The 23,570-nt window shown below is 49.6% G+C and overlaps 1 protein-coding gene across 5 annotated transcripts in view; it reads right to left on the bottom strand.

Annotated features, from left to right (window-relative positions):
- Positions 1 to 6,112: 6,112 nt before the first annotated feature.
- ASTN1 (astrotactin 1) overlaps positions 6,113 to 23,570 on the bottom strand; it is a 300,263-nt gene continuing 282,805 nt past the window's right edge. For all 5 annotated transcript variants that reach the window (XM_086693494.1, XM_025920974.2, XM_086693496.1 and 2 more), the window contains 3 exons: positions 19,980 to 20,080; positions 10,353 to 10,536; positions 6,113 to 6,488 (listed from right to left, as the gene is read on the bottom strand). In XM_086693494.1, the coding sequence (XP_086549620.1) occupies positions 6,251 to 6,488; positions 10,353 to 10,536; positions 19,980 to 20,080 (523 nt within the window). In that variant the 3' untranslated portion in view covers positions 6,113 to 6,250. The remainder of the gene's footprint in view (positions 6,489 to 10,352; positions 10,537 to 19,979; positions 20,081 to 23,570) is intronic.

Below are 23,570 nucleotides of genomic sequence, written 5' to 3'. Positions count from 1 at the left end.
CACTGTCTGACCCATGGGGCAGCAATAGCCTCAGGGTCACTTGACATCTGAATCCTTCTAAACAAAGGAAGTTGTTCCCAACTGTTAAGCACAGAACATAGCTGAGGTTCTCCTACCCGGAAAGGTTGTAAGGGATCGGTTAATCCCGATTCACAGCGCTGTGTCAACAGGCATATTCATAAACTCTAACAAAGGGCACTTTTGGTGAAACATGATGTCAAAACCTGCCCATTCTTACAGGAATCAATCCAATTATAGCCTACACTGCACAGTCCCAGAACAAGGAGGAATTTTTTTTTTTTTCCTCACTTTGGAAAAGTGCAGACATGAGCCAAATCCTGGAGTCCCACATATATCCAGAGAAATTGTCAGCTATCCTACAGAATGCTGAGGTTTCATTTGACACTAAACCGCTCGTTAATTGGCACAATAAATTAGGCACTGTTGACGGGAGGAGGGTTGGAGGCTGCAAGTTATCAAAATCAGAGCTGGGCCTGAATCAACAAGCCAAAGGATGCTGCCCTGAAGGGGCAGGAGGTTTTTCCCCAAGTTCTCTCTCAGATATCGGGTGTCACCATGCACGTATGTGCAACACAGAGACCAGGCCAAAGAACCACTAAAGCCCAATACAGGGCTATGCCGAACAGACAGAGCAGGAGTCACAATTTTTTAGCTCTGCATTACAGTCATGTGACAGACAACACACCAAGCCGAGACCAAATAAACAAAAAGAGACAATGTGCTTCGTTTGCACTCTGAGCTGTTTTCTTAACGGTAGCGGTTAAGTTTGCACCGATCCAGCCACCTTCTCTCCTACTGCCTGAGATAGGGTAACAGGCCAGCGACCTGGAAAAATCTCAACGGGAGGAGTTTTTCCCTTTCTAGGAAACACAGTGAGAAACAAACTCCTAGGAGGCAGTGGCAGTATGGTTTCACGGTGAGAGTCAGACACCTGTGGTTGAAATGCCTGTACTTGCCCTTAGCTGTGACCTTGGGCACGTCGTATCAAGTCTCTGACACTCTGCTTTCCGCTTAAGAGTAGTCATTTCACAAGACTCCCGTGAAGACTGAAGACTATTTTGCAGTGAAGCGTTTGGCACAAGTGCCTGGCACGCATTAGGTGTGGGATATGCACATCACATCCGGGAAGTTCCAAATGCAAAGGGACAAATACTGTCGTTGGAAGAAACCCTTCCCTTCCAATAGCTCTTTTTGATTCCAAATTGCCTTCTCCTTTCTCTTTCTTTCTTTTGCTGGCCCTGGAGCACTCATCCCCGCCCCTCAACCCAGGGTTTCCATGTAAGTTTCTGAGGTTCACCTGCTCAGATGTATTGGGATGAAGTGGCCATCTTTCTTTTTGCTCTCCTCTGTCGGAGCAGAGACTCAGCATGTTATGCATACATAGCCCAACCCGCACTTTCTACTACACTTTCCTCTCCTTTTTGTGGTGAGTTCATGCCTAGGGGAGGGCAACCTCGATGCTCCGTCACTGGCTGGCTGGAATAGGTTGTTTTTGGCCACTGATCCGATCCCCTTTATTTAACAGACCCCCTTAGTGGCTTAAAACAATAACTGTTTTATTATGTTGCATAATTCTGGGGTCAGGAATTCAGGCAAGGCTTGGCAGGGTGATTCTTCTCTTCCATGTGACATTGATAGAAGTTGCTGGGTGGTATGCAGCTGGCAGAGAGACTAATCTTGAGGGTCTAAGACAGCTTCAGTCACATGTCTGGTGCCTCAGCAGGAATGTCTAGAAGGCTGGCTCAGCTGGAGCCGTGGATCACAGTGCTTACACGTGACTCTCCAGCATGGTGGCCTCAAATTTCTTATGCGGTGGCTCAGAGCTCCAAAGGCAAGAGTTCCAGAGAAGGAGGCAGAAGCCCCAGGGCCTTTTATGACTCAGGCTGGGAAGTTACAGCATTATTTCCATCATAATCTATTGGTTAAAACAGTCAACCTGCCCAGCTTCAACGGGAGAGTCCGTAGAACACACGTCTAGGGGGAGGGTTTTGAACAATTTGTGGCCATGTGTGAAAACTGCCACAGTCTTCACCTCCAGATAGTTCCTGCTTGTATAGGGGAAACTGCTCTCATCACTACTTTGTGAGAGGGCCTGCTAAGTGTGCAGACACTTAACATCTGTTTTTTGGGGATAATGAGTGGCAGGAGAGAGAACATCTATCTAAAGTTATGTGGTAGAGAGGGAAAAAAAGTGGTTGAGTGCTTGGACTGAGCACCATGAAGCATTTCATACAGCTACCCTACCCCAAATGCCTCTATAGAGTCACAAGACAGGCAAGTATCAGGGAGGGCCTTTTGCAACATTGGCCTTAAACACCCAAAGGTAAGTAGTGACTCCCACCATCCTGTACTTCTCTCTCATGGTTCTCTGCACTCCGGTAACGATGGACTCAATGTCTGACTTTCTCCATAAGATGCCAGGTTCTGCGATGAAGAAGCAGCTTGTCTAACTCAGCAGCACACGCTGGGCACCGGGCATCGTGTGTGAGATAGGGTAGATACTCAGTAAATACGTTTCGTTGGCTAATTATCTGGATGGTGCTAGAAAAGATGAGAATCACTACCGCCTAACGACACATTTATAATTGGCTGTGAGGTGTTTAACTTTTTGTTTTGGTTCAGATGGCGGGCTGTAAGGCACCTGAGGTGTAACGTTCGAAACTGGAGCAGTTCCCCGGTGGGTCCCCCCAGATCACTCTGACTGTTGACAGACACAAGGTAACATCCACACACCTGACACTTACTAACAGCTTTGTTTATTATTTAGTTGATTATTCCATTTTTTATAACCGTACAATAATTCTCTTTGAAACAATACTGTTATACCTGAAGTTGGTCACACGATATCCATTCTTCCTTCTATCGTAGTCAAGTGGGTTTTTTCCACACTCAGTGTTTTAATAGAACATCTGAATCTCAAGAAGTGTGCTTAACCAAAAATAATGAATGGACCAAACTCCATGGAAGATGACTGCATACTCAGTTAAAGGTCTAATGCTATTACGGTGGGTCACGTATGTTTAAGGGGAAATGCCAGGGTCTCAGGGGGAGCCCAGAGCCGGGGGAGGGTTGGCGGGTATAAGTGACTCCCTAAGACCTGTTTGTCAGCTTGGAAATTTGAGGTTTAATACTGGTCCGGTACCGTCACCCTTTTTAGTCAGGATGGGTTCCTCCAGGCACGCTTTGGGAAAGGTCACAAGGGCACGATCAACAGTGTTTTCCCAGGAGCCAAGATCCTGCAGTTAAATCCTCAGAGGAAGTTAGAATCCTGCCCCACTCATGTTGGCCTTCCTTGTAACTTGAAAGTGGATGATGGGACCCAGCCATAGCGTCTGTGTGTCTAGTGTGTGTGTAATGTATGTGGATAGTGCGTGTGTGTGCGTGTGTGTGTAATGTAGGTGTGTATAGTGTATGTGTGCATATGTGTGTATAGTGTATGTGCATATAGTATGTGTGTGTAGTATACATAGATAGTGTGTGTATATATGATGTGTGTGTTATGTATGTGTGTGTATTGTGTGTGCATAATGCATGTGTGTGATGTATATGTGTTGAGTGCGTGTGTATACTGTATGTGTATATGCGTGTATGATGTATGGGTATGTATAACTTTTGCACATAGTGCACGTGTATAGTGTGTTGTGTGTGTAACGCGTGTGTGTGTGCACGTCTTGTGTGTGTGTGTAAATGTATGTGTGATGAGTGTGGTACGTGTGTGTGATGTACGGGTGTGCAGGGCGTGTGGTGTGCGTGTGTGGAGGTGTGTGTGTGAGCACACGTACCGCGAGAAGGGCACAAGGGGACACGGAAGGAGGAAGAGAGTCATGGAGAAGGAAGGGATGAAGGAGGCAGGGTGGGGCCCGAGAGGAAGACGAGAAATTGTATGCAAAGCTGGAGGGACCTGGGGGAGGAGGAGGGGAGACTGGGAGAGAATGAGCCTCCTTATTTTAATAAACAGAAGGGGGGGTGGTCAAAGAAGTGTGACCCTGACGCCACTCACTGTCCTCCCTCCTCAGCCCGTTGGCTCATGGGGCCAGGAAGTCAGCGCAGCCCTGGCGGCCCCCACCATGCTGCACAGACCCCGTGTTCCAGGCGGACTTGAACAGACGGGATAAGACGGCCTGTCTCTCAGCCTCGCCCACCGGTTGGGGACCAGCTGCCTGTGGCACTGTCCTCCCTGGCGGAGGTCAACGATGTCCCTTTAGGCATCCCACCTGCGGCCCTGCACTGCCCATGAGCGGGAGGGCCGACTTTTCTGCTGGCCTTGGCTCCGGAAGTGGAGGAATTTCTGAGGCAGGTACCTTCCAGAATTCGAGACAAATCTTTCAGTCTTTTTATGGGAAGACGCAGGGCGGGCTGTGAGGCCTCCCGAACCTGCAGCCTCACCCCAGGCCCCGCCACCAGACCCCGGGGGAAGCTCGCTCCGCAGACCCCTTGGTCCCCAGGGGTGCTCCGGTGGCTGAGTTCAGGGTGCACCGTGGGCACATCTGTCCCAGGCAGGTGTGGCAAAGGGAAAGCTCTCTGGGCGGGTCCCTGTGGAGCTTAGAGAAGGGACAGCTGCCTGCCACAGGCAAACTGGTCTGTTCCTGTCGGGGCCCAGGCAGCGGTAAAGGAGGCATCCGGGGCAAACAGCCTAATGGGGTTCCTCTCTTTGCCTGGGGTTCCTCATCACTGAAACGGAGGCGAGAACAGCACCTCCTTGGTGGTGGGGGCGGGAGGCTGTCCTGAGGATTCAGGGATGTACAAAGTGCTCAGAGCAGCTCTGACACATGGTAAGCACGAACAGGATCTGTCATCACTATTTGGAAAAAACCCAGGGGAGTTCCATATCGCCCTGCATCTCTTTCCTGACCTTTCTCTTGTGTTTCCAAATGAGGAGCCCCGGTCAAAGGCAGGGTGACTGGAAGTGTGTGTCGAGGCCTCTGAGGTGTGTGGGCCACATGGCCCTCAAAGCTCTTGCGGAAAGGCTGGCTTTCCTTTTAACTGGGCCACCACTTATATCTGTGGCTATCACACTAGGGTCATGGGACAGAGCCAAGAGCCCGGCCTCTACTTGCCTACACAGAACCTCGGCTACTCCCGGCAGCTGGATGGGAGGTGAAAACAGTGGTATTCTCCTGTGGATGGCCATCCAGAGAAAGGATCTGCAAAACTAGCGACATAATTAGGCAAATTTAGCAAGGGAGAAATAGACATTGGTTGCGTGTGTGTGTGATCAGTAAGAGCTTTAGTTCACCGAAACACTGACACGGAGGTATCAGCCCTTCCTGGACCAGAGTGGGTGTCGGTCAGGCCTTCTCTGCCCAGGGTTAAGTGACTCGGACACTAAAGAGAATCCAGGCGTGGGACGTACATATGTGGTCTGGAGAAGTTCATCCTGGGACACAGGAGTTTTTTAGAATAATCAACTCTACTTCTTTTCTAGAATATGACTGCTAACTAGTCTCCCAGGCAGACTGTTTCGGAGGTGCATTTGACAGGTAGCATTTTGTCGCCTCTTAAAGATCGTATTGTCTGAAGGAGAGGCAGAGATCCACCAGAAGGAGATTTCATTCTAATCCTGTCTTAGAATGGGTGAGGACCTAAAAAATCCCGAAGGCCTGCTGGGACCCATGTTGGAGGCTCAGTTCACCTGAGAGGTGTGAAACAAGCAATAGGAAGGCATGGGGGAAACCATGAGACCCGCACAGAGGCCACCCTCCCAATTTCCTGTGGTCTTTGTGAGCAGAGCTTAGGCTCCCAGAGTGAGATGCTTCCTGAGGAACGCTTGAGGCCGGGGCCCGAAGCCAGTCTAGCAACTCTCTGACCTCATCTCTGTCCCCAGCTAATGGACTCAGGGACTCAATGAGCACAGGGTGCCTCGACCTGATAGACCTTTCATGGGAAGCATGGCAGAACTCTTGAGCATTTTGATGAACCTCACGGGAAAAAAAAAAAATTAAATGAAACAAATCAACTGTAAAACAAGCCCCAAAGTAATCCCCTGCAGAGAAATACTGCACGAAGCTGCCGGATGGCAGCTGTACCGACCATGCAGATGGAGAATGTCACACCAAAGAAGTTCCACCGGGAGCAAGGATCAGTTTCTCCCTGGTTTAGCTATTGCCTCTCCCTGGTTTAGAGGTTTTAATGTTCCATTAAAAAATATTAAAAATCCACAAACCAACCCAGATGTTCCTCTCCTCTCTCCTGCTTCGTTTCGGCAGCCACACCATCTGGCTTCATGGCGCTAGATGTCCTTGCTGTCCCCATAGTCGTTGTAAGGGACGCTCAGGGTCTGCTCCTCGCACGTCTTCCTGAGGTCCCGGCTGAGCTCTGACCAGTCAAGTCCGTAGGGCTTGATCTCACTGTAGCGGCAGCCCAGGTACTTCAGGGAGCCACGTCGCAAGCTTATCTTGGGTTCCTGAAGGAGGCCATTGCACCAACTGCTGAGATCGCCTAGCTGGGAAAGGATGAGGCCAGCTTTCCTATGGATCAAGCGTGGAGGATACTACTATTAGTGTGAGACTTCATTATTTCTTTTAAAGCCTTATTTGTTTTTGAGAGAGTGTGAGCAGGGGAGGGACAGAGAAAGAGGGGGGCAGAGGATCTGAAGTGGGATCCACGCTGACAGCAGCGAGAACGACACGGGGCTCAAACTCACGAACCTCGAGATCTTGACCTGAGCTGAAGTCGGACGCTCAGTCGGCTGAGCCACCCAGGCAGCCCTAGAATGAGACTTTTCAACTCCAAGAGGACACAGCCTAGTGTGTTCTACCTGCTAGTCTAGCGTGGGCACTTAGAACAGGGGTCTTCCATAAATATCTGTCAAGCAACTGGTTGGATGGACGGATGGGTGGATGGAAGAAGAATCTGGCCGTGCCAAATGGGACAGGCACCAAAACAAAAGAGAGAAACAAAATGCCATGAGGGAAAATAAAGAAGAGAAAACAACTGATATTTTAGTGGGAATGTATGCCCTTTTAAAATCATAGGGTTGGCAGTTTTGAAAGACAAATCAAATCCATTTTCTTTACAGCCAGCAATTTACCGTCATCAAATGACAAATAATGCATTTGAGTGAGTATTTGCCTTTTCCAGGCTATTTCAGAACTAAGCGGAAACAGCTGATATACTGAACTTTGGAGGATATCAATGTAACGAATTATGCCCGTATGGAGGTAGTGGCAGTGAACTAAGGGCCAAGACAGCAATGCCCTCGGGGCACAATGATGCAGGGCCATTCTTGGGGGGAAAAGCAGACTCGCGGTGGCACACGTGACCTAATTAGCCTTCTGGTGAGCTCATGCTCCGTTCCGCCTTCTACCTTGGAAGGCCAGGAGGCCATGGCCATTGCGCCCCAATCAAGAGAGAGAGGAACAGGAGGGGACGAGAGGGCACCTGAGTTGCTGCAGATCGCCAGGAGAGAGAGAGAGGAACAGAGGAGAGTGAGGCTGCCCCAAGTTCACGCACACTGGAGTGCAGTGATCCCTCTGGGCCAAGACCAGAGCCTGGGGGCCTCCACGAGCAGCCTCGGGAAGCAGGCTGTCCCCACAGTCCATCTCACTGGAGTACAGCCTTCTTCCCTGGGCCCATTTACAGTGTCAGAGAGAGGGGCTGCCTGACAGCCAGCTGTCAGACTCACCGCCTCTCTGGGCCCTTAGAAGCAGCGACGGAGCAACATTTCCCTCACTCAGCTGTGTTCCTCTCGTTCTACAAAGGCCTGAGTGCTCAGAGACCCATGGCATTTCTCGTTTGAAAGAGCTCGTGGGAGGCTGTAAAATGCCGTCGTGAAAAGCTCAGTGAACAGCACCCCTTGCAGGATTTATCAGCGGCTAAGCTAACTTCTCATGTGAAGAACCACTCTTTTCTAATCCAATCAACAATTCTTTCCAGAAGATGGAAGTTTCTGCACTCCGTTCAGGATGACCTTTCAGAGAACAATAGCCACATTCATTTCATTTCTCCTCTCCTGTCTGGCTGTGACTATCACCGGGGGCGATCTCATTGCGTTCCCGGGAGGCCACGCTGAGAGGCACAGAGATGATGCTGGAGGAAAGGTGTGGAGATTCAGCAGCACGGTCAAGGGGCTGAGAGAGGGTGAGGTCATCAGAGGGCAGTGGTATTTTCTCCGATGTCAGTGGTGGGTCAGAGGAAGTCAGACACTCCTCCTGCCGCAGAAATTGCATCTGATGCAGACCGTCTCTCCTCTGCCTCTCAGCCTCTGCAGTTTAGCCACGCAGGCTTCCAAAAGTCATCATCAACAGGGACTTTGGTGGCCCTTCCTCTTAATCTACCCCACTACATGTCATTAGTTGTTGACAAATTCTTGGAAGGTGAGAACAACCAATATCGTTCTCAAAGTATTTCAACCCGCAAGTCAATCTGGAGGCCTCCGTGAAAGTTAAGGGAACAGACTTATCTGCTCACAGGAAGTATGTAGCCCACAGACCCTCTTCCGTTCACTCTCAAGACGAGCTCCAAAGTGGGCCGATGCATCTCAAGGCACAGCGCTCTTCCCTTCCTGTGGTTCTCCGAGATCTGTGACACTGGAAAGTAAAACTTGATTTCCACAAGCTAATGAAATTACACAGTGTTTTCTAATATATAGCCTTGAGAAACCAGCATCGCACATGGAAGGGTCTCCAGGGAGGAGAGTCTGCGAAGAGAGTGTCAGGTCAGCAGCACGCCCTGCTTTACAGGGGGATCCACGCTTCTTCCCCTGCTCCCTTTCTTTATTAACCAATTTTTCTCCCGACTCTTGAGTTACAAGAGAGAAATTTTAAAAGCAATCCTAATGCCCCTGGAAATCAAGATGATATATGCAATGTTAGTGCTATTCAAATTGTGACATTTATGTTCCCTAACCAAGAACTGTATATATACACTCAATAAATGTCAGGAGGGAGGAAAGGGAGAAGGAAGGAGGGGGGGAGCAGAAAGAAGGGAGGGAGCAGAGCAAGAGGGGGAAGGGAGGTGGGGGGAGAGAGGTGGAGAGAGAGGATATTAGGTATACGTAATAATAAGGGTAGGAGTAATAATGTATAGACCGGAGGGGACATATCTTAATGTGTATCTTCTCTCTAACCCAGGGTTTGCTTTTTACCGAAACTGAGACAAAACAAATGAAAAGCCCCTTATGTATTTCCCTCTGTGACATAGCTCTGGCATCTGTTTGCCCAAGGACCGCCAGTCTCTATAAACTGCAGGAAATAATTTATGAAATGCAGAAAAGATTCTTCCTAAACTTACACTTCAAATCATTGTATTTTGGAAGATACTCCTAAACTTCCTCCTTCTTTCAAAAGTAAGAATGCAGGAGGGAATGTCCTGAGCAATGGTCTTCTACGAGAGTTTATAATTTCAGGTCACAAGAGGCACTCTGACACTGGGCCTCCCTCCAGTTCGCTCAGAGGTCAGATGGGTGGGACAACTTCTGGGTGATACTTTCGTGCAGCCTATTGGCAGGAGTGCAAGGATTCTTCAAGTGCTAGAGGATTCCATTGTGTTGATTGTCTTCATTTTCTTTCCTTCTTTTTTTTTTTCTTAGTCCTTGGCTCTCCCCTTTTTTCTTTATGAACTCCTAACTAATTCAAGGACATACAGGTGCCAACATTCCATGTGAAAAGCCTCTTACACCGTCTATCTGAACATTCCAGTGCTTCCGCTGAAATCTGTTTTTCTTGGAATATATAGCCATGATGTAGAAACAGAATGAAGTTAGTATCTGCACACATCATCCCCATTTGTCTCTTTCTAAGAATGTTATCTGAGTTGTAAAACCAATAAGCAGTAGGGACTGAGTATTGAAAAGTTGCAGCTTCAGGGCCAGGGAAACACTATATTGTCCTAACTTTGGCCTATCAAGATAGCTGTCAAGGTGGATACTGACCATCACCACGCTGTCTTTCAAAAGAATGTGCAGTTGAGCTGAAAATACGCCTGTGCAATGCATATTGCATAAGCAAAGTTCATATGCAATAAATATGTTTGGATAACCCCTTCAATAAAATTCCTAACTTTCTTTCACAAGACTAGGCTTCTGGCTCCTACTGTGTTTTAGCATTTGGAATGCCATGTCAGCGTGAAAAAGAGGCGGGTAAAACAGGTCAAGGGCAAAGATTTTTTTTAGAGTTCAAGAAATGTATTCATGACTTGGCTGCTTAAATACAGCTTATCCAAAACTAATCTATATGAACTGGGCTGTGTAAAAGCACAGAACTTCCTTCTACAAGCAACTAAGCTCACCCAGGAAATCTCTGTGAATTCATGGATTCAGTATTATGGTGTAGGAAGTACCAAATTTCAAAGAGCTGAGGTCTCTATGAGAGGCAATGAAGTTTATTAGTTACCTGGGGCCCAGTTCATCCTCACACCGCCAGGTGAATTCTCCAAAACTCTCATAGTGCTGGTTGTAGTGGTAGAGGACTCGGTGTAGGGTTGGAGAACCCAGATCCAGGAGGGTGTTATAGGCCGTCTGTTGCTCCTTCCCACTGGTGTAGCCATTGAAGAGATTGTAGATCTTATCTGCTATCTCTGAGGAGGACAACAAAGGTAAATAAATAAGATTTTTAACGTTTGTGTATACACGTGCAACATATGAGTGTGCACGTGTATGCAGATGTGTGTAATACATATCCGTGTGTGTGTGTGTGTGTGTGTGTGAGAGAGAGAGAGAGAGAGAGATGTTGCTTAAATACCAAACCTGGAGGCTGGAGACAGGGGTTTGAGTAACTCACTTTATCTCTGCCCCATTGTTTGTAGCTCTCTTTTCTATAAAATGAAAACCTTCAAATGGAATATTGCTGAGGTCAATTTCAGTTAGAATAGTCTCTGTCTTTGCCCACGTTTCCTGAAAATACAGTGCCTGAGGCAAAAGACTTCAGATTAATACTTTATTGGCAAGTGCAATCCCAGGGAAGCTGGAAGGAGGGAGGAAGGAAATGAAGCGAGAAAGGGGGCTGAGTGACTCTAAGGGAAGTGTGCTAAGGGAGCAGGTGGTACGTTTTGCAGGACAGGATGTATGAAGCTACCAGAGCCCCACCAGTCTGTCCCAGGAGAATGGAAGACTTTACTCCCAGCTCCCATCTGTGAATGGTCTGCAGGGACTTCTCACATTTGTCTTCATGAGCCATTAGCTCTCCTGCACTTCCGGCTTGCATATGCTTGGGTACCAAGTGGGTCCTGCAAAAGCTATTGGGAATCCCTGGGTGGCAGGGGGTAGAGATCTGGCTCAGGGATGAAGTGAGGTAGTCAGGCAATGCCAGGACAGCGTGAAGAACCCGGAGTGGTGAATGGTCACAATTTCTAAGGCAACCTTGGCCCCACGATTAGGATTTCAGGAACACCAAGCCTTTGCAAGCCCACCCCCCACCCCCGACCAGATATGAAAACACGTTTGCAGATCTGTGGTGACACAGAAATTGAATCCAATACATCCTGCAGCTCCAAATGAGTAATCCTTCGGTTTAATTTAGAACTCTTATATTTCTCCTCCAAGGCATACATTGCTAAGACTGAACTTGGTGATGTGGCAAAGTGGCAATGAATTTGTATAGCCTTGGCATTTTTCCTATGGAGCTCCAAGCACTTTATCATTAAATGTTTTCGTATTAAACCTGTCAGAAAGGAGATTTGTTCACATTTCCTTCCTAAACAGCTGGGAACTGAGATCTGGAGAGCAGAACTGTGTCTCAGATCCAATGTTAAATCTGAGGATGAAGAAACTAAGTCTACAGGTTTCTGAGACAGAACTTTGCCTACTCGACTTCCTGTTAGCCAAAAGGCATAGCAACCTGATTCGCTGTCACAATTCCAAGTGAATTCAGGGACTGTTGGTAATGACAGTCATTGTTGTAGGAGTTTCATGGGTTGGAAGGAAGAAAATTTCTACTCCTACTCTGTCCAGACATGGCAATGATTTCCTTACTTTTCTATCTTGCCCATCGCCTATGAGGACAGGGGCCAGAGCTTCTTCCACGTCCTGAGTGCCCAGCACAGGGCCAAACAACATAGTAGTTAAAGAACATCTTAGCTAAAAGAATAGAACTCATGATCTATCCAGTGATATTTCTCTATCCCACACTCTACCAATCCTTTAGCAATCAAACTCTGATGGCCAGCACCTTAACTGCATTAAAAATAACTTCAGTCCAGAAATCCACTGAGATATTCAGGATTTTTAAATTCTCAGGTTGTTAAAATAGGATCAAGAGGTAAAGTGGACAGTGACTTAGAACATAACGATCTATAGTACCTCTAGTTACTTATTAACGGTCTCTTGATTGTCAAGAAATTTACGTATATAAACTCTCATCCTCACACCATCACTGCAAGATGGATACGAATGTCTGTATCCTACACACGAGGACATTCGGAGAGAGGCCAGGTCACTCACCCAAGGTCACATAGCCAGTGTGGGCTGGAGTCAAGATTTAAAACCAGGTCTGTCCTCCGTTACTCTTTGGCACTAATGCTCAGGGGATTGGAGTGTTTCACCAATTTAAGACACAGGAGGCAGAATCCCGGTGGATGTACATCTGACGTGACTGTTTCTGGTAGACCCATAGGTGGCCCCTAGGTGTCGAGTAAGAGGGACTCCCAGTAAGTATGCAGGGAGCCTGTCATTTCTGGAGCCGAGACAGACAGGAGCAGAGAGACCAGTCTAAGAGCCGTATTGTTTGCAGTGAGAGGAGGGGAATGTGTACTGAGAGAAGAAAGACCAGAGGAGGAAGAATGTGGGCGATCAGACCAGAGCCCAGATAGGGAGGGCTGGGGTTCTGTTTATTGATGCCTCTCTGTTCTTATTTCTGGTGATGGGAAATAGCATCCCTGGCCCCAGGCCCTGGTTATGACTGTCTCCGCAGAGGAACGGGGATGGCTGAGAAGGTGTTTTCGGGTGTATTTACTATTCTCATAACACAACAGTAATATCCAACTAGAGAAGGCTGATGCTTTCCATTAGCAGCAGCACATATGCCTGAGGCCAGGTGGGAGAGGCCCGGATGCCACCATAAATCTCCTAAAACCAAGATAATCTAACTCCAGGGTGTGCTTACAAGCCTACATCAGTAAGCGCGATGCTATATTCAGAGGGATCTATATGCTAGGTTCCTGGCGCGTGAGTATTTCTGGTTCCTCCTATTTCCACGGACGAAATTTAGAGATGTTATTTCATTAACTTTCATAGCATCTCAAGAAGTCATTAACTCAAAGAATGGAAAAGAATACAAGGTATTTTTAGTTATCATTTTACCCAGCTTTCAGCTTCACAGAAGTCTTGGGTTATCCAAAACAGGGATATGTCCTTCCTCTCTTTAAAATGCATGGTGTTCAGGAATACTTAAAATGCAGGTGGAGGCATGGCAGGGAGTCTACAGACATAACTCATCACAAAAAATCAAGCTGAGTTACTAGTTCTTAAAAGGGAAACGATACCTCTTAGGGAGCAGAATAAACCAACAGGGCTGGGACTTAAGCCCTCAGATGCAGAGGATGGTTAAGAACAGGCACCGTGGCATATAGCATCATATGAAGGTGAGTTCCACTACACTAGCTGTGTGGCCTTGGACAAATTACTTAACCTCTCTGGGTCTTAGTTGACTTTTCTGTTCTGTGACGGTGAATAATATACACCTTCCAAGATTATTGCGAGACTAAGTGGTGTTAAACATAAAGCCTTTCTTCAGCACAATGTCTGGACACAGTAAGCATACATGTATTCATCCATTCAATACAATCACCATGTACTTGGTATTTTTCTAGGCACTCAGGCTACATCAGGGAGAAACTGACAGAAGTCCTCACCCTCGAGGTGCTACGGTCCAGTGGTAGGAGGCATTTAGGGGAGCAACAACCATAGCAAGTACAATAGAGTCTGTAAAAAAGTGGGAGAGAGTCAAGCGGAAGAAGGAAGAATGGGGGAGTTGTGTGGGGCCCTGAGATTTTTCAACACGTGGCCATGATAGGTCTTATTTTTTTAACGTTTATTTATTTTTGAGAGACACAGAGAGACAGAGAACGAGCAGGGGAGGAACAGAAAGAGAGGGAGACACAGAATCTGAAGCAGGCTCCAGGCTCTGAGCTCTCAGCACAGAGCCTGATGCAGGGCTCGAGCCCACGAACCACAAGATCATGACCTGAGCCGAAGTCAGTTGCTCAACTGACTGAGCCACCCAGGCGCCCCACCATGATAGGTCTTATTGCAAAGATGACCCTGGAGCCAGGACCTGGAGGTCTTGGGAGGGGATGAGCTGCAGGGAGACGTGGGCAAGAGCATGTCAGGGAGAGGCAAGCCAGCACAGAGCTCCTAGGCTATGGCGGGCAGCATATCTGAAAACAGCAAATAAGCCACCATGTTTGGAGTAAGATGAGTGAGAGTCGAAAGATGGTGGATGTTATTTTACTATTATTATTTACTATTATGATTATTACTGGTTCATCACTGGATCAAGCTTTTCCCAATGCCATGAGAGAGATACTGAAACACAGGAGTCCAAGAGACTGTGGAAAATAGTCTTATTTGAATGAGCGGGGGGGATTCCTGGGGCAGAAGTGAACTTTCTTATACCCCAGCAGTGGCTGCTCTTTTTTTTTGTTTATTTACTTTTGAGAAAGAGAGAGAGACAGAGAGAGACAGAGATTGAGCACTAGGGCGTGAGAGCGGGGGAGGGGCAGAGTGGGACAGAGGATCCAAAGCAGGCTCCACGCTGACAGCAGAGAACCTGATGTGGGGCTCGAACTCACCAACTGCAAGATCATGACCTGGGCCAAAGTCGGACGTTTGACCCACTGAGCCACTCAGGCGTCCCAGTGGCTGCTCTTTTTACTATGAAATAAATAAGAATCTTGGAAGCATCTATACCTCCTAATGGCTTCCTTGCTGCTATAACGAAAGTTCCTTGAATGGAGGTCCTAAGGCACCATTGTCATGAGTCCCTGGGTCTGTCTGGCCCCACAATGAAGTAACTGATCACAGAATTCTATATGAAAACATGAGGGCAAGGAACCCCACCTGGCTTCTATCTTTGTCCTTCTTGGCACTGTCCACACCGCCCACCCCCACCCTCCAGCCTCTGTCCCCTTCCCCTGCAGCCTCTCACCTCCCCCGGCTGCTCTGTGCTGCCTTCACACCCGTGATTCTCAGCCCTGGGAATAAAATTTGATTCTCCACCTGGAAGGCCTGTGAAAAACACAGATTAATGGTTCCTCTGGAGTTCCTGATTCAGTAGGTCTCAGATGGAACCTGAGAATTTGCCTTTCTAGCAGGTTCCAAGGTGAGGCTGCTGCTATTGGTCTGATCACACTTTGAGAACCACTGCTCTAGACAAATTAATTCTCTCAAGGGTTTCCTTGCTTCCTCTGGGACCGGCAATATGGCAAATTGCTCTCCCTTTCCCCTTGACCTTGGCAAACGTTCCTGATGTCCCTGTGTTGGCAGAAACCTTCCTGAAGCATTCTCCCACACAGAGGAATCCTCCCATGCCCCCAGAGAAGGGCAGCCTCTCAGCCTCTCACGAGTACTTGCAAACAATTTACTGCTCTCTCCGTACATACATAAACGTCCCTCCACCTTAGAAACTCACCTGCCTCTTCCTATTTCCCCCTGCTTATTTCCTGACCATTCTTCCACGAAAGAATCTGGCATCTAATTCATCTTTTCCACCTCATTTCTCATCACCATTTAGGGCAACTTCACTGTCGACATGAAAGTCCTCTTTAAGACTAGATCCCCCAGCCATCAGGAGTCAATTATCCTGTCTGAGACCTTCTCCAGCTTTGTCCCAGTAAATCCCAGGATCACATGCTGTCAACACAACCTCCTTTCAAACTTCCTGTACTTCTTCCTGGCGTCAAATCTGTCCTTCAGCGATGGAAACCACCGCTCACTTCAGGCATCGGCTCTGTCTGCCTCCTTCTCTACCTGGCACCATCCACATGGCCCATGGCCTGTGCCCTCAGCCGGCTTGCTCCATCCTTTGTCTCTTCTCTGTCTTCACACAGGCTCCTGGGATCTGCTGGGGGACAGTCACAAGCCACTGAGCTAGGTGGTTCTGCTCGTGCTCCGTTGGCATTCTCAACACACCCCTGCCCAGCCCTTCTCACAACATATGACGCCTAGCATGACCTCTTTCTCTCCTGTCCCACATCCAAGCCATCAGCAAATCCTCTTGGTCCTACCATCAAAATAACTTAGGACCGGCCCACTCGGCACCACGGCCCTCGCAAGCGTCCCCTCTCCTCTGTCACTGCCACAGCCTTGGCTCCCCACTTCTATCTCGGACCTGCTATCTGGAGTCCACTCTCAGCACAGCAGATGAATGCTCCCGGACAATGTGAAGTCCAATCACATCCCTCTTCCGCTTGAAGGGCTCCATTGCTTCCCTTCCGAATCCCAGGTTGAATCCTCAGCCCTGCACTGGGGCCCCACGGGATCCGCCCCACAGTCCCTCTGAACTCCTCTTTGCCCTCTCTCCTCCCCATCCCTCTCCACCATGGGGGCCTCCTTCCACATCTTTAAACACACCAAGCATCTCTTTCGTGCTGTTCCTCCTTCTGCAATGATTTTCCCCCAGTATCAGCGTGTATTCTTCTCCACCCTCTTCCCAAACCATGCCAGTTAAGATTCTGCCCTCAGCTTGGAGACCAGGCTGGTCTTATCGTGGACATTAGCTCGTTCTTCCCGGGAAGGGTGCTTTCAGGAGAACATGACGAGAAACTCACTGGCTCAGTGGCTTTAGTGTCATGATGTGATAAAATTCTTCATAGGAAAAGTGTGCGTACAAGGAATAGAGTCTAGCTTCCTGCTGGGTAATTAGGAGCCGAGGTCATGCTCCGGGTCACTTAAAAGGTAATTCCCATTTGTTACTAGATTTAAACTCAGACCCAAGTGAGTTATATTTATGACCACCATCTGGGTTTGAAGGAGGCAAAGCATATGGTTTTTCGGTACAGCTGCTAGAACTGTATTAATTTGTGAGGATCCCCTCAATTAGTCCAGGCCATTAATCTGCACATTTGCCCCCTACAGGACCCCCTTTTGGCTGAAGAGTAAAAGCACCTGGTGACGCTGTCATTCTCTCAGCAATAAATTGACTCTCCTGCTCCCCAGCTGGTCTGCTGGGCTTCCAGACACTCTGCTCTGTCAGGGAGCCCAAGGGGGCAGCCACACGTCTTGATTCACTTTGGGGGCTGAATTAACCCAAAGGAGCCCCACAGAGAAGCAGAACAGTGGTCTCTCCCAGGCCAGCTCTCTACGTTGGCCATTCTTTGGTCCAGTGTCGCGGTCTGTCCACCTGTTCCCACAGGTAGCACTGTGCTACAAATCTCCTACCTGCTGATCCCGCCCCTGATGCCCCACCAGCCTGCGGCCTCTTCCGCAGGCAAGTCCAAGGGGCCCACTTCTGCCAGCAGAGACATCAGCAAATTTTCCAAAACAGAAATAACTGGGGCACCTTCCCACAACCTGCTCCTCTCTGGCTTGGAGTAAGAAATCAACAGATGATGACATAAGGGGGCCGCCGGTTCTGTCCAGATAGCCTCTCATTGCAACCCCAGACTCTGGTTTCATCATCTAGGGATTTCGAGACCTTCCAAAGTCATTTGGTCCATACCCTATCAGCCAACCCTATCTCACTCTGGAGAGAAGCATCCCAGTGGATTCTCATAGTTCTAAAAAGGGGGATTTTCCCCCCCGCCACCTAACTTGAACACTCTGCTTAAAATGTAGGTCTTTTATTCATTCAAAGACAGGTTTTCACTCTTTTACACAATGACCTTCTAAATATCTAATTTAACATTATAGGCAAAGTGGGAACTGATGTCAAATAATGGGTCTGAGTGCCGAGGCTGTTAGCTGCTCACTTTGTGACCCTGGTCAGCTGTTCACTCGACTCCTAATCTCAATTTCTGCACCCATAAAATGGGGGCAATATTCTATCCATTCAGTAAATGCTTACCGGGTCCCTATCGGAAAGCAGACTCCGCATGGTTAGCGGCGGCATTTCTGTAGTCACGGAGACTTTGAGGCTGGAATTCTAAGCTGAGCCAGTTTCATCCAGAGAAATGTTGTGGCCAAGCAATTTGCTCATACCCCTTACATCACCTCATTTGGGCTCCTGACTCCAGTTGTATCAGGTTGGCCATGAGGGGCGCCATCTTAGAATGTATGTTCCCTAACATCTACTGCACCGTTCCTACGGGATGGGCACGAGAAAAAGACTTAAAGTAAATTCACTCATTTGACTCTTATTAGACTCCTATCAGGTAGGGTAGTCTTATCCCTTCCCCCATTTTATAGATCAGTAAACGGAGACATGAGGTGAGGTTAGCTGCTCAAGGTCAAGTAGCCAGCAGATCAGGAATCTGAACCTGGATGGTCTGACTCCAGAGCCTAAATTTTCCTGTCACCATGCTGCCTTCCTTCGAAGCATTAGGGACATGACAGTGAGCCAACAAAGCAGATTCCGTTCTAGCAGAACTCACTGTCCAGTGAGAGATACTGGGCCCGTGAGAATACTAACAAACAGAGATGAATGTTCCAAAGGAAAGTAACGCGGTGCTGCGGAACCTCCAGCAGTGCCTGTCCTGAGGAAGGGAAACCGGATCCCGAATCTGCAGGCGGAGGGGAGTTAATCGGTTCGCTCAGGGCTGGGGGTGGCGAGCACTGGAGGCAACGAGACCGGCGGCGGGAGCGGAAATGGCGTGGGGGACCTGAGAAAGGCGGTGAGGCAGAGACGCAGAGATTGATGGGGAGAGGGGACAGGAAGAGGCTGGCAAAGCGGGCCAGGGTCACCTCAGTCAGGTCCCGTGTGTCTGGTGAGTATTTTGGTCTCTGTCACGAGAGGCATGGCAATCCTTGAAGAGTTTTAAGAAGGGGCCCGAGCAGGGGCAGATCGCTGTGTGGAAAATAACCGCGCTCTTCACAGGCCACACGTGTTCAGTGAGGCGGTAACTGCGAGGATCCTTCCAGGAGCTGTGAGGGCTACCGCGCCAGTGGTTCCAGTTAACGTAGGTCTGGGGCACTCCTCCCTGTGTGTTTTCACATCACTGCGCGCGCCCCTGGAACGCTGCGGGACCGTGTCCCTCACGGGCAGCCCGATACGCCTGGAGCCAGGAGCCACCCGGAAGGCCACCGGCGGGGCCAGCAATCAGCTTGGCCACCCCACTTCCCTTCCTGAAACTTGCACGGCCGGAGCTCCCAGAGTCGGCTCACGTGCAAATCAAATCGGCCCTAGGCCACCGGAGAGACGGCGGTGGCTGGACAGGGCACTGTGCTTGGCGTCAGAGCTCTGCAGAAGGGGTGCCCGGGACGGCCAAATCCTGGCTCTGGAGGCCACGTGATAAGCCTCAGAGCAGGGGACGCTCTTGAGACGCGCCAGGGGGCAACATGAGGAAGGGGATCTCTAGCAAGTGGGCTGTTTGTGCCACGGATGTTGACAGAGGCAAACCCCTTAAGTGACAAGGGCCTATTCCGGTGCACTGAAGAGGGACAATTCTCTACCAAGGGACTGGCCCACAGATACCCTGAAATACAGAATTAAGGATTTGGAAACATCTTTGGGGGGGGCGGGGATACGGTAATTAATTCCCCACCTGCAGACTCTCTATGCTTTAATTCAAAATAACCCTTCAGATGTGCACAAACACACGAAGCCAGCAAGTGCCCGGATCAGGGTCCTGAGGGCCAAGGTCACAGGCACTTCGATGCACACCCAAGCGTTCGGTGTTGTCGCCTGTGCGTGCCCAGGGCTTTCGTCAGCGTGTCGTGCCAGCTGCCTGACTCTCAGACCGTGTGAAATAGCGGCAGACCGTGAGGCTCTCCACCAGAGGCAGAGGCAGAGGCAGAGGTGATCAGACAGGCGCCGCCCCTGGGCTGGGCCTCGCATCCTCTCCCTTCTCCGCAGAACCCACATTCTGTCTGACTCCCTTGCTCCCGCTTTCAGCCCCCTGCAGGCTCTGCGGGCCCTGGCGTCACTCACCTTGGGCTTTGACATCATCCACCACGGGGCAAGGGGTCTTTACGATCACGTCGCTGGGCCTGGAACGCCGTCCGGTGTTGTCCACGCCCCACAGGGTGAACCTGGCAGAAGGGGGAGGAAGTGGTCGTCAGAGAGAAGCTGAGGGCCTGGCTGACAGCCAAGCTGTGCTTGGGCAGGTTTGGCCCCGGCCGTTCTCGCAGCCTTGTGTCAACCTGCTGCTACCACTCACATCATGAGGTGCGTAGCCCAGAGCCTCTCGTGGCTTCCCGGCGGGTCCTGGGTTGTAACGGGGTGCCTTGGGTATACTACTTGGCAGAAGGCATCAGGGCACCGAGCACTGGTTCTCAAAGGGGGGCCCTCAGCCCAGCGGCATCGGCCTCACCTGGGTACTCGGCAGCCATAAAAGTTCTCCCGTCCGGCCCAGACCTACTGAATCGGAAACTCCAGAGGGGTGCTCTAACAAGCCTTCCACTTCTACTCTGACGGCCACTGAGCCGAGCGAAGACGTATGTGTCCAAGGAACCTGGGGTCAGACCTCGGGTCCGAGGCCCCACTCCCCGCTGTGGGGAGTTACAGCTAAATCCTCTGAGCTCTCCTTTCTCTCATCTGTGAAATGGGATGATGATGAACCCGCCTGCAGGTCCCTGTGAGGCCGAAATGAGATCATTACGTCCCGAAAGACCGAGGACAATACCCGGAAACCGGCGACACTGAGTAAATCACATTCATTCTCTTCTGTCCTGTCTTGCGCTCAGATGGCACGGTGACGCAGAGGGCCAAGGACAGTTTCTCCCTTTTGAAGTCAGAAGCGGAACAGCCAGCGTTCAGGGGTCCTGACTTGCCTGTGGCTGGGGGCCTGTTTCCCATGTACGGCTAGTTCCACCCCACCACGGACCAGAAGCCCCAAGTGGAAACGCGGGCTGCTGGGACTGAGAATGTGATGAGCTGCCTGGGGGCAGGGCCCAGACCACACCTGTGGGCCCCGCAGGACTGCCTGGGCTCCTGGCTGTCAGTCAGGCTGGGGCCGGTGCTAGGCTTTCCCTCCTATCTCCACAAGGCGGCTCAGTCTGTTCCACTGGCCTCTGCTCCTTGGTTCAGATTCACCATCTTGCCTGGTCCTAAACCTCATCTGACCCTGGTCCAAATTCCGGCACCCTGCTACCCTTCTCTCCCTGCCAGCCCTCTCCTCCTAGGTCTGAGTGGTCCCTCTGTGCCACACCGGCCCCACACAGCTTCCCAGTGGCTGTTTGGATCCTCAGCAATGGCGGTCACTGGAGTTTCTCATCCTCTGGGCTTCCCAAGCAGGCTCCACAATGTCAGTGCAGAGCCCAACACGCGGCTCGATCTCACAAACTGTGGGATCTCAACCGGGGATTCTTAAACATTTTTGTACTGTGGACCGAGAATCCTCAGAAGAATGTTTTTTTAATGCATTAAATAAAATGCACAGATAGGATGGCAAAATAAGCCAGCTGGGCTGAAATGCACGTCTCCTTCCGTGGAGCCCAGGAGAAGAACCAGCCCTAAGCCTTCGTGTGAGGTAATGAGGTCATGGCAGCAGCCTGGAGTGGCTGGGGAGCGAGAAGCAGTGAGTGAAGAAAATGCAAACCCCGATTCAATTCTGAACCACCGCCACACCCCAGACAACCAGCCTGCAATTCTGTGGAAGTTACTCCGTGTTGCTGAACCTCTGTTTTCCTCAACTATAAAATGGGAGCGCAACCCCGACCTCACAGGGTCCCCGAGGCTCCCAGGCATAGTAAGCACTCCATAAACGAAGGCTGACCTCTCCATTTTAATGATCAGAAAACTTAGTTGCAATCTTGCTTAGAATTACTTAGTGCTTAGAAACAAAACCAGGCTAGGGGCCAAGTGTTTCCAACAACTAATCCAGGGCTCCCTCCTTGCACCAGGGACTGAAGGTCTGGCTTCTCCTGATCCTCTGCGGAGAGGAACGACTCTCCCGGGCCCTCCACGGCCCTCTTCGCGTGATCTGCAGCGCCACCTAGTGGAGTGCCGCAGAGCTGGCTGCTCCTTCCCTCGGCCCCCCGGGCGCTGTCTCTGACTTCCCCAGTAATCCACACTGACAGAAAGTTCGTGTTTGACGAGACAGCAATATTGGAAGCTCCCCAAAGATAGCAGAGTGGGAGAAGGTATCGGTCTCCGGTCTTTGATCAGGAAATATGGCCCAGTCAGGCCAACATGAGGAGGGTCCCAAGATGGGTAAGGGCTGGCTCATAGGAATTTCAAAATTCCTAATTAACAGTTGTGACTTAGTGGCAGGAATTATGGAGCCTTTGCTAGAAATGAGAATTCCAGTTTCACCGAATTGGAGGCATTTGACAGCAGGCGAGGTGGTCCACCCTCCCTAATCTTTGCTCCTAAAGCTAAGAAGCTTTGCTCATACAGGGTTCGTGCTGCCCAACAGCACGAGAGCCGCTAAGAATCACAAGTAGGCTCTCTGTATTTCCCAGCTCCTCTAGCATATCCCTTGTCTTTATGTATTTTACTCGTATGGCCCCCTAGTTACTCTTTTTCCTAGATTGAAGATATGCAGGCTGAGCATCTAAGTTCATTTTGCAATCAATGCCACTCACACTTCTGGGGCTTTTCACCTCTGAATTCTTTAACTGTGGAAATGGAGATGATTTATTCTGGCTACTCTGACTCTATTCTTGTGACCTCATCTGTAAACTGTTACATGTTTTTCATACCGATGGGGTCAAAAGGTCCCAGAATGACGTCACTAGGAATTCTGCCTCTCCCCCTCCCCGACAATTTTCCCATCATGACTTACACTCCTTCCATGTCTCCCTCTTTTGGAGTCTTTCACGTCTCTGCTTCACAAAATATTTTACAATTGTTCCAGGAGCTCAGGGCAAAATGAGGAAGAGCTCCCCGAGAGCGCAGGGCTGTTCCAAGTGCCATGATACAGAAGTCCACTGTATTTCCTTTGAAGAAAAGTGCTGACCATCTCTAACCTCTAGAAACTCTCTCAAAGTCACTAGAGCTGGCTTTCTAAAAAAGCAGAGTTCTTGGGACGCCTGGGTGGCTCAGTCGGTTGAGCCTCCAACTCCAGCTCAGGTCGGTTGAGCATCTGACTTCGGCTCAGGTCATGATCTCGCTGTCCATGGGTTCGAGCCCCATGTCAGGCTCTGTGCTGACAGCTCGGAGCCTGGAGCCTGTTTCGGATTCTGTGGCTGCCTCGCTCTCTGCCCCTCGCCCACTTGGGTCTCTCTCTCTCTCTCAAAAATAAACAAACATTAAAAAAAAAATTTAAAGAAAAAAAAGCAGAGTTCTTGGCATTCTACACCTTTCATCTAACAAAATGAATAATCTTCCCTGACTTACAGCATTCACTCTATTTTTCTGGACTCACTTTCCTCCATTCCCTTTTACTCACCATCTGCTTCTGCTCTACGGGACTACTTGCTACTCACCTTCATGCCTCTTTGCTTTTGCCCTTGCTGGCTCCCTAGGCTGCTGTGCCTTTTCCAACATCACTCTACCTATGGAAATTGTACACAACCCAAGTCAGACGACGTCCACTCTAGTCAGAATTCACCATTCCTTCCTTTTGCCTTCTACCAC

This window comes from Puma concolor, chromosome E4, assembly GCF_028749965.1.
Source record: "Puma concolor isolate L17-30 chromosome E4, mPumCon1.1.hap2, whole genome shotgun sequence".
NCBI classification, from domain to species: domain Eukaryota; kingdom Metazoa; phylum Chordata; class Mammalia; order Carnivora; family Felidae; genus Puma; species Puma concolor.
Note: the sequence above shows the minus strand (reverse complement) of the source record. Positions and strands in the feature narration are given on the sequence as shown.